The 11,162-nt window shown below is 40.7% G+C and overlaps 1 protein-coding gene across 1 annotated transcript; it reads left to right on the plus strand.

Annotated features, from left to right (window-relative positions):
- Positions 1-1,597: 1,597 nt before the first annotated feature.
- On the plus strand, positions 1,598-8,039 carry si:dkey-7k24.5 (somatomedin-B and thrombospondin type-1 domain-containing protein). The gene is made up of 5 exons (XM_064298783.1): positions 1,598-2,178; positions 3,239-3,430; positions 4,464-4,542; positions 5,254-5,436; positions 7,436-8,039. Exons 1-5 carry the CDS (start codon positions 1,953-1,955, stop codon positions 7,551-7,553), a joined length of 798 nt encoding a protein of 265 aa, XP_064154853.1. The 5' UTR covers positions 1,598-1,952; the 3' UTR covers positions 7,554-8,039.
- Positions 8,040-11,162: the final 3,123 nt, after the last annotated feature.

The following is an 11,162-nucleotide window of genomic DNA, read 5'->3' on the forward strand; positions in this document are numbered from 1 at the left end:
AGACGAAGACCCCCGGGCCAAACACCCCCCGCCCCCCCTCCCTCAGTTATTGATGAGCAGCAGAGAGAGTGGCAGCGTGTCAGCACGTGTAGCCCTGGGGAAATGTGGGGATGTGGTATCCCCTTACAATAGTTATACTTTCACGTGTTTACAGGTAGGAATGGCTGGAGTTAATGACAACTCCCAGCGCTATCGCTGTGCTGAATACTGACCGTGTTGTCAGAGGGTCACGATGCATCGGAGCCTTGCCAGTGGACAGTACAGTGTGTCTGTGTTGTGGAGGTTGGGTAGTCGTGTCAGGTCCTGGGAATCTGTTGAATGGCCATTCCTGCAGCTATGCTGCCCTTTATTGTTGTTTCTGCATGAATAGCTGTGAGCGGGAATTAAATTAATCCACTCTTTTCACGTGTTTGGACACAAATGGGCAGTGAGGCCAGCTGCTTAAACCAACCCAGTTAAAAGGGAAGGGCCAAGTAAAGCAAACAGTCCGTTGAAACTTCTATTAATTCAGCAGGCAAAAATGAACATGTGACCCCTGTGTGGACCATGGTCCTGAATATGTTAGATGGGATTTACAAAAAATAACACCAGTGGGTGAGAGGCCTCTTCTGCTAGACTGGAAAGATGCACACGTGCACACGGTACACATACTCACATGCTGGCATTTATACAGTACACGTTTGCATGAATATATGCATGTTCACAAGTACATGACTTACAATTACACACACGCAAACTCACATGCATGTGCACACACACATTAGTTTTGTATCTAACTAGAGCTCACTGTTGTTTTGAGCAAATGTTATATTTAAGATAAGGTTGTTCAGCAGTCAGAGGAATGCTATATATACAGTTAAATCCAAAAGTATTGGGACAGTGACAGAATTTTTGTTGTTTTGCCTCTGTACTCCAGAACATTGGATACAAAATAAAATGAATGAATGTAAGGTTAAAGTTCAGACTACTAGCTTTAACTTGAGGATATTTACTGTACATCAGATGGTCACTGTAGGAATTACAGCCTTTTTATACATACCCACTAAAAAAAGTCCCCTACAATTTGAAATAAATCTTCGTATTTAATGCTTGGTTACAAATCATTTGCATTAGATGACTGCCTGAAGTCCTGAAGTCTGTGATCCATAACCATCACCATATTCCCTGGTGAGGCTCTGCCACAGCATGTACTGCAGCCATCAGTTCCTGTTTGTTTCTGAGCGATTGCCTTCATTCTTATCTTCAGCAAGTGAAACGCAAGTTCAGTTTGATTCAGGACAGGGGATTCACTTAGCCAGTCAAGAACATCCCACTTTTTGGCCCTGAAAAACTTCTTTTCAATAATGCAATTAAAATGGTCTGGTGACCAGATTTGGGAAAAAAAGGCTGAAAATGAAGATTACAAAACAAATATGTTTTCACAAACATAACACCAGACACTTTTGAGAACATGAATGTTATGCTTATGGTTTTCTTGAGAATATATTCTAAATAGGCCTAGGTGTCCAAGCTCTAGATGTAATGAGAAATAGTTTGGCATCATGTCAAAAAACTTTTATTTGTTGAACCGTAACAGGCGGCGACAGGCGCTGTCTCTTTAAGGGAGATATGGCGTTATAATTGACAAGCGATGTGGGAAAGGTTAACTGGCAGAAACTGCCTGTTGGCACTTTGTCCTTCTGGGGTCCAGAAAGGTGCACTGTGAAACTATTCCAGTGAATGAACGAGGCTACTAGCTGACCGTATGCGAAGCGAGTCTTGCAATACTCTTTTTTTATTTTATGCGGCGTGTTAAACAAAAAACATCTAAAACTGAATGATACAGCTGCTTCGATCAAGCGACTTGAACATCAGTGATGTACAGAATTCTTTTGCATATGGGTATATGAGCGCCGTACGGGACTGCACGATAGTTTTAAGAGGGTGAAGCGCTCCGCATATTAGTTACAGATATGGCCTTACCCAGATGTGTATGGCTGTTGGGTTTGGTCACGCTGTCTCTTCAGGTTGGTAGAGGCATGGGAGGGTGTCAAGATTTGGGATTGTGCTGCAGTGGACGGGACTTCTCTTGCGTTAGCAAAGGATGGAAACCTGACCGTTCGTATGGCACCTGCTACTGCGACCAGGCGTGCACTTCTGCACTTGACTGCTGTCATGATTACCAACATGCTTGTCCAGGTATAGTTTTGAAACCTAACGGATTGCAAGTGTTTAGGTGAATTATACGACCGTTGGTTTATAATGGACTGTATGGGGACTTAAAATAAGTAAATAAATTGCGTTGTACTTCGTAAAATAGTACGGATTCAAAGAGGTTGTCGAAAAGTCTAAACACTTACCTCAATTTCTAGTCGCAAAACACATTTTGAAAAGATAACAGGTCACATTTTATTTATACAGTTTATTTATACTTTATTTGAACACTACCGTGAGTGCATGCTCTAAGTAATTAAAACAACTAATTAACGTTATGTAGGCTACTCGTTTTTAAAGGAGCTGATTATCTAAGAGTGTTTCAAAATAATCTATCCATTACATTTAGTAGCCTACTTTGTAATTGTAAATGGTTCAAATATTGTAAATTGTCCATTTCAGTTGCCATCAAATACATTTAGTTTTAACCATATTCTCAAACACAATACAATATTAAAAGATCTTGAATTTATTAATGATTATTAATCTGAAAGTAATCTGAAAGTAGCCTAATTGAAACTTAAAATTTCTTTATTCAGGTCTGACTATTGCTTAACAAAAACAAAATTACAAAAAAAAGTCTTTATTTGCAAGAATTATATGAAGAGACCAGTTGAAAGTTAGGGAAGTCGTGGTAATTGATTTTGAATGCTTACAAATTAAGCTTGAATTCAGTCTCATGGATCTAAACTGCAGTTGTACAAAATCATCTTTAAGGTGTTTGGTGGATACCTAAAATGAAAAATGTCTGGTTTTTGCCTTTTGGATAATGTGGAAATTTGGTTTTGTTTCACTGGCAAAGCTTGATTTTTGCCTTGGATTCTAGCACAAATGATCACAACCTGTATTTCTGCACAACTCTATTGCTATCATTCTGTGCGTAGTATTTAATGTTTATTTTTGTGTTGTTTTTGTAAATCAATGTGATCAATCCATTTTGTGGAACTTGTGCAAAGTGCATCAGGAGAAAGCTGAATAAAGGCATGAGTTGCTGGCGTTCGCCTTTCCTCGCCTCACCCCCCCCCCCCCTTTTTCTGTGCCCCAGCTGAGCCGTGTGTGGTGAGTGAGTGGAGCCACTGGTCTGGTTGTGCCGAGCCGTGCCGGGTGGCGGTGCGCATGCGGATCCGGGAGGTGCTGCGGGAAGCTCGGAATGGCGGGAAGCCTTGTCCCCCACTGCAGGAATTTGCTGGCTGTGCAGAATACTGGGACCAGTACGGGCAGTGTCGCAATTCACTGGGTGAGATCCACTCAAGATCAAGTTCAAGGCCAAACTAGTGTTATTGGCGTGAATCTCTTACACCACTACACACTTATGTTGCCACGCATCATGTGAAATGACACTAAAGCACATTGAAAAAAATGAATAAACCTACATTTTTACTTTAGTTTGTTACACCCATATTTTCTAGGTTTTCTCAATTGAAAATATTTAGGGTCATTTCAATGAACTGAGAGAAATTAAGATTAATTAAAATTAATTAGAAAAAATATAGGAGTAAATTGCATTTAAATTGATGAGGCATTATTTTCAGTTTGTGCTTGCAATTATTATTATTATTATTTATTTATTTTTTTTAGTAGTAGTAGTAGTATTAAGACATGCATAGTTAATAACAATAATTTTCATCATCATCATCATCTTCATAATCGTCATCATCATCATCATTTCTAAAGTGACTTTGCGCTCACTCTGTCCTTGTCTGAGTGCTGGAGGTTTGTATTAATGCTTTAGTGTACTATTATACAGTAGTGTAGTGTATTGTTTAAGGAACTGTTCTTGTAACCATGAGGTTGTGGGCTTGATTCCGAGGTGTGGTCCTATCATTGAACAAAGACCTGATTTGCATCAGTAAACTACTGGCTTCCAAAAAAAGTCCAGCTTCCACAAAATCTAAACTGCACAGGAATATTAATCTATTTGGGTTGACTGTGTAGCATAAGGCTCAGGAAACCGAGCTTTTATTTGGTTGTACGTAGGTTTGATTCCCAGGTGGGGCACTGGCATTTTCCCTAGCGAAAGGTATTCAACCTGAACTGCTTGGGTAAATATCCTGTTGTATAAATTTATTGTATCTACAATAATGTAAGTTGTGTAAGTCACTCAAGATAAGCGTGTCTGCAAAATGCCAAAGGTCATATAATCTTTGCTTTTGTGGGGACAATGTGGTGATGTCATCATAGAGATGACTTTCGTTCTCCCTTCAAATGCTTGCTTGTAGTACTGTGTGGGTCTAGGAATGTGCTGACAGTATAATTCTTTGTGTCTGTAGTTCCTGCCCTGATCACCACAGGTGGCTATGGCAATGCCAGAAAGAAGAGGGATATCTCCAGTAGCTCTGATGTCACAGGGTGAGAGGTCATGTGAGAATAATTTTATGAACGTCCTCCTGTACACACTTTTATTTTCTGAACACGCCTGGCTGATGTATATCCTCTCTATACATGACTGTATTTATTTCCTGTCTATAACTGACTACATTTTTATGTTGGGCACACCTACATGTATTTATCTTTTGAAGGCATGACTGTATTTGTCCTTTGCAAATACCTATCTGTATCTCTTCAAGACACCTGACTGTATTTATCTGTATTTAATCCATATCCTTGCTTACTGTTTTCAGCAAAGGCTGTGGGGGGCGGGGGGACCTAGCATGATTCCAAGGGCCCTGACTGACAGGGGCCCACAGAAAATACTAGAACATAGGATTTTCTGGGGTGGAGGGGGCCCAATGTGAGATCTTTTCACAGGGCCCTAAATCCCTGGTGGTGCCCCTGCATTATAGAAGCGCTACTCAACCCCAGGTCCTGTGGGCCACAGTGTCTGCAGGTCTTTCTTCCAACCGTGCACTACACCACCTGATTATTTTACCTCCCTGGTTCAGTAAGTACGCTCATTAGTGAAATCTGGTGGTGTAGTACACGGTTGGAGTAAATACCTGCCGACACTGGGGCCTGTAGAACCTGGAGTTGAGCAACCCTTTTTTACAGTAATTGTCTACAATGCAGGGTTACTCAACCCAGGTGCAGAATCGTGACTTTTCACTCCCTGTGTGGCTGCAGGTACTGCGTGGAGTTCCAGCTGACCTCCCTGACTGCAGGGTGTCTGCACAGCTCTCAGCCGCACACGCGGTGGATGCAGTACCTGCGTGAGGGTCACAGGGTTTGTGTGGAGTGCCAGCCCCCCGCCCTAGCTGCCGGACATCAGCATTGCTCAGGCGATGGGGAGGATGATGAGGAAGACAGGTGAAGATAGAGACAAGGTTTGGGGAGGGGACATATGCATTAGGTCAGGTAGGTGGTCTGGTCAGGTTGAGCAGGAGAGGAGATAATACGTAAGGGTGTAGTCAGGGTCTGAGGAGGAAATGGGACAGACATGTGAGGGCTATAGGGCTCATTCCAATAGCTTATTTTATCCGTCCACGTCCCCTCGATCCTTACATGACCCGGATGTCAATCAAGGTCCGCCATCTTTAAATCTGATCTGTTAAATGCTCCATGGAGGAGTGAGGAGACTCCCAGAGGATGCTTCAGCGACGATACAGAAGTGCATCTTTTCCAGAAGTATTTTTTCAGAATGTGTGAGGTATAAATGATATGGTGATCAGATTATTGTAGAAAATTGAGGAATTCTTGTGTATGGATATTACCAGATTAATATTTAAGTCAAGTTATTCCTAGCTGGAGTTCCTAGCCAGGAGGTAAAGTAACCTGGAATTTGCCGAGATTGTTTAGATTTCAATTAGTGTGGATCATACTATGGATTTGTTTTTTCCTATATAGACTTTTAGCTTGCTAACTATTTACAATTGTGTTTTTTTTTTTATATTCACTGCACATAGTGAATTAGACAGGATTGTTTAACCACATTTGCATTTGGACCGAAATGCATTTGGACATTTGGGAAGAGTGTCATAAAATACTACTTTATTTCAGTGAAGGACACAATGTACAGTCAGTGCAGTTATATGTTCTTCCAAGGGAAATACTGAAAGGTTAATATACAGTAATTTCCAATATGTGCAATAATTTCCATATTTAGAAGCACAGCAGTGGAGGTATTCAACCTGGTATGCTATAACCTATGGTGTGTTTTCAGCCAAGACTAAAGTAGCCACAATTTTAACCAGCTCTTGTAATATTCATTTAAAGATGTAAATTTAAAAGGCACATGTCTGAAATAACTCACACATCAGCATCAGATCTGTTGTTTATGGCCAGACTGACCAGTGGATTGTAGATTGGCCCTGTGGAATTCAGTCTTGTTTGTCTGCTATTATTCAAAATTCTCTTTTGTTATATTTTTCAATATGAATCGATTGGGGTTGGATATGCTTGAGGCCACTGGCTCTCAATGGTTAATCTGAGTTGTCAGGATGAAAGGAAAATCAATGTTTTTCCTAGGTCATTTGGCCATTTCCTTGAGGGAGAGAGAGAGACTAAAGCCTTTAATCAATAATGTATTAATGTATCATTCTTTCAGTGCTGTTGTGATTGCACTCAATCTGGACATTTGTTCACTATCTCAATGTGTACTAACCATTTTAGTGCTATTTCCCTTTTTTGTCATTATAGTTGATGTCAGAGTTGTAGAAATGACATGAAAATCATTTTAGGGTAATTAAAAAAACTATATATTGTGACTCTGTATTTTCAGGCATCAGTTACAGTGACTGTTCTGTCCTTGCGTGCTTTTTAAAGATGTGCAGGCAGAGGAATGTTAGTGGGGAACTCTTGCGTTTATTTCTCCAATTCTTTTCACACAGTTCACATAATGGGATTGTTACTTTATTTTTTTGGGATTGTAGAAGATCCAGTAAAGGTCAAGCAAGATTGAGCTGTTCCTGTGTAAGAAATGAACACCATTGACAATTCATTGACCCTTGTCATTCCCAATACAAAATATCTATAGCATGGAATGGTTTTATGTTGCCAGACTGGTAATCATTTTGGAGATAAAGCCCTACTCTGCTCTCCTTACTGATTTTGCTGAGATCTATTAAGTCCTGTTCTGTTGTTGAGAAGTTCCAATGATTAAATATTTGATTTGATGAAGTATACAGAGGCCATATTTTAGGAATGGATGTGTGAGCACTAGGTGGCGCTGTGAGACTGTCTGAGTTTGCCTCTCCCATCCAATTCTCTGCTGTGGTAAACTGACTTAAACAAGTTGGGAAAACAGCATGCCACATGTGACATTGACTGAAGAGTTTTAACAGGCTCTCTCTCTCTCTCTCTCTTTCAGGGAGCTCTCTCTTCAGTGGCAGGCAGTGGGGAACCCAAAGTGCAGGGGGGGTTGGAGGCGTGTCCGGCGACTGGACTCTTGCTCCTGTCCCACTGTCCACAGCTTTCTCTTCATTTAAAGGCATTTCCCTCAGGGACTCAGTCACATGCTAACATGCAAGCACACTTTGCTGTCCTCACAGAATTACATGGATTCAAATATGAGGCTCAGGGAGATGGAGAGGCGATGAGCTTCTCCACAATGTCAGCTTGTGGCTGTCTTCTGTACGTTTCAGTATTTCTGTTATTCGTGGTCATATGATTGTGCCGTTTCATAGTAACAGTCTTTTTACAGCACAGCCTTGAATATACCTTAGATGTTTACCAGGCTTTACGCTCTTATCTGCCCTTCGATCTGCATTATCCCATCAACAAGAGTCTTTTTGTGAAAGGCGTCTCATGAAAGCTGCATGAAGTTAAGTGAAGTTGAAATTTGTAAACTATAAATACATATTTATTTGAATATGAGTCATTGAGTTAAAATGAGGAAATCTTTTTTTCAATGTAAGATGCACAGTGTAAGAAAGTCACTTCATGTGCAAAATAAACATTCCTTATGTGTTGAATGATGGAGTCTTGAGTCAGAGATGCCTTGAGAGATGCCGCTGCCAGGTAATACACAATGTCATTAATAGTGTGCTAATAATATATCAAAGCATGTAGGGAATGTGTTCAACATCCTGGTTACCAGATACAATGAGTGTCACAGGCGTGGCCTTTCTGGGAGTTCCCGCAGTATCGACGTTATCTGCACTGAGGCCAGTCATTTGTCGATCACAATTAGGAAAGAGAATGAGCTCAGTTGCGAGATATCAATAATTCATGTAATTTCAGTAATTTATTTCATTTTAATTTGACCATGGGGAAACGTTGCTTTAAAAAGAAATAAAAATATCTTTAAACATTTAGACACGTTTTTTTTCCACAAGACAAGGTACAGGGTCTGTGTTTCACGTACAGTCACGGCTCCATAGTACAACATGCATCGAACGACAGAACGCCATACAGAAACGACGGCATAGAAAGTTGACAGGTAGAAACTTTACAAAACAAACAGCCTCGAGACCTACAAACAACGTCATAGAAGGGCAGGACGATGCAAATAGTGATTTATTTTAAAATTCCCTGGAGATAGAAGGATGTTGGTTTACAGTGGGTCTGGGGACATATTTATTCATTTACATTGCATTTGGCTGCACCCTTAATAATTGTTTTTTTTTTTTTTTTGCATTTTGTAATTTATGTATAAAAAAGAAAAACATAACAAACCAAATGAGCAAGTCACTTGTTTGTGCTTTCTGTTTGAAATATGACATTTACAAACCCTCTTTTTGACATTTACAAACCCTCTTTTTGAAGAAAAAAAAAACTAAATACTTGTTAAAGCTCTTTGTACTAATAAACGTGAAGCTCAGTACCGCCAATCGTGCTCTGAGGAGGATCGTGAGATATTTCAGATTTATATAAAGTGCCCTTAACGAAATCAAACAGACTGACACACGACAGCAGCAAAAAGGGTTCAGATTAGTTTTCTGTGGCCACAAAATCATCACAGTTTGTTGAAAAACAGGACCGAGTTTTTCCTCACCGGTGGGAAAACAGCCTTGTAGGTCATTGTGAGTGCTGGAAAGTTCTGTAAATACAGTGAAATTAGACTGGACTATTAAGAGTTGTCACCTACAGGACTGATTGCTCACACACATTACTCTTGGAATGAGAAGATTGGAAATATTTCTGCTTCTGGCCTGTTCCGTGGAGCCACAGAGAGGTGGGGGTGATCCTCCAGCTAGTGCTCCACTAGCTAGGAATACACTAGTGGGGATTACACGTGCTGATTAACTGATAGATAGACTTTCAGCACTTCAGCACGGTATCTGCATTTATTTCTTACTCTTCTACAGTCCCCCTCCTCAATGAGTTGACTGTACATATTTAGAAAAACAGAAAAAAAACAAACAAACAAAAAAAAAAATTCAAGGAAAGACGAACTGATTGTCATTTCTATTTCTAGGTTGCTGTGAAACGATGCTCGTCCACAGCCAGGTACCATGGTGTGTTCTGATACAGAAATACATCTGAACAAAACAAATAAGACAGCATGGAAACATGGAACGATACATGCAGGACACCATTGAGAATTCAGGTAGATGAATGAACAAAGGAACATGACACTACTCAGTTAATTTATTCAATTCGTTTCTTGATGTTGTACAAAGACTTTATTTGTTTTGTCACCAGAACTTGAATTAAGAATCTCACAATAGACATAGTGAGCTAAGGAATTATGTGAAACCTGTTTTGTAATAATATCTGAGTAAAAGGTTTCCTGTAGAGGTTAGAATCACATTCACACAAACCCCTTATATCTCCCCAGTCTGTTCAGCCTGACATGAAGAAAATCATACAGAGGAAGCTAACACCGCTTCAGTTTGAGTGAAGTTAACATTGATAGTGTCACACTTACCTGCACATGTTTGGTATTAGTGGAGTCAGATTGTGTGGTTTCTGTTAGAAGTGACCCAAGTGTTGGCTGGAGCAGCACCCTACTACGTCTCACCGCAGCAATCAAAACCCCCAAATTTAAGCCTGCAAAAGTTCAGGGACCTGGACACAGCCACTGGGTTTTCCATAGACTCTGCATTTAATGGAGTGGTTTAGGCAAGGCAGCATTGTCTAGGACTGCCACAGTTACTATTAGGAGTGTAACTGGATGGTGAATTCCATATTCTTAATACTCCATATTCTGTTTCCCTTCCATTAATGCCAATACATTCCAATTTCATGCATTTTGTGAAAATTTGTGACCAAGTGCACATGACAATTTCAATAGATTTCTTTTGGAAACTTCTGTTCCTGACCAGAACTAACCATTTATGCTTAGTAGATGATTCATTCCTATGCAGAGTCAACCTTGTAGTTAGTCCATAGCAATGTCTATGGTACTATTGCTGAGGTGCATTGTGGGTAAACGTCAGCAGCGTCAGCCGTGATTTTGTGCTGCAGCACCTCCCCTGCATTGTGTCTCCTCTCGGATTCTCTCAACCCTGCTTCCTCCGCCCTCCTGCCCCTTCATGCTAGGCCATCTGACAAAGTTAAGTTTTCAAGAACTCTGGGACACAAGCTGAAACTGAGCCCATCTGGGAGGGCCGGCGCTTCCTCCAGGCAGCCCAGGCCTCTATTTATAGAACCCAGAGCTGTATCAATAGAACAGAAGATACATTCAAAACCCGCTTTAACCTCTCTGCCATTGGCGCATTGTAAAGGCCCTGAAGAGGCCTGGTATGACTGCACACAAACACACTGACGGAAACATGGACACTTGCTCGAAAGCATGCACTCATGCTTATACACACACACACACACACAAACTCAATGCAGAGAAAAAGACTTCCATAGCATCCCCGGACATTGAAATTGAACATTTTTAATATCCATTGTAATTTTGTAATGTTTGTCCATCTAGGTACTGAGCAGACTCCAGTGAAGGCTGAGTTTGGAACAGGAAGAAGGAAAGTACTTGAAATATCCACAATCTTCGAATGCCCACAGCTGGATCCAACAGCTTTAGTTGCTCCCTATTAGATACCACAGTCTTCCTGTAGGACATTCCCCACAAAACCAACTATCGAGTGAAATTCCAAAGTAGGGAAATAAGGTGGGAAAAGGGGGCAAATCACACTCTTTTTAAC

The sequence above is a fragment of the Anguilla rostrata genome, chromosome 11 (assembly GCF_018555375.3).
Source record: "Anguilla rostrata isolate EN2019 chromosome 11, ASM1855537v3, whole genome shotgun sequence".
In the NCBI taxonomy this organism is placed as follows: domain Eukaryota; kingdom Metazoa; phylum Chordata; class Actinopteri; order Anguilliformes; family Anguillidae; genus Anguilla; species Anguilla rostrata.

Bases quoted from the DNA above. Each gene is read 5' to 3' on its own strand.
- si:dkey-7k24.5 (XM_064298783.1), top strand. From the start codon at position 1,953: ATGGCCTTACCCAGATGTGTATGGCTGTTGGGTTTGGTCACGCTGTCT. The intron at 4,543-5,253 runs GTGAGAGGTCAT...GTGTGGCTGCAG, and splicing joins AGTAGCTCTGATGTCACAGG to GTACTGCGTGGAGTTCCAGC. The intron at 5,437-7,435 runs GTGAAGATAGAG...TCTCTCTTTCAG, and splicing joins GAGGATGATGAGGAAGACAG to GGAGCTCTCTCTTCAGTGGC.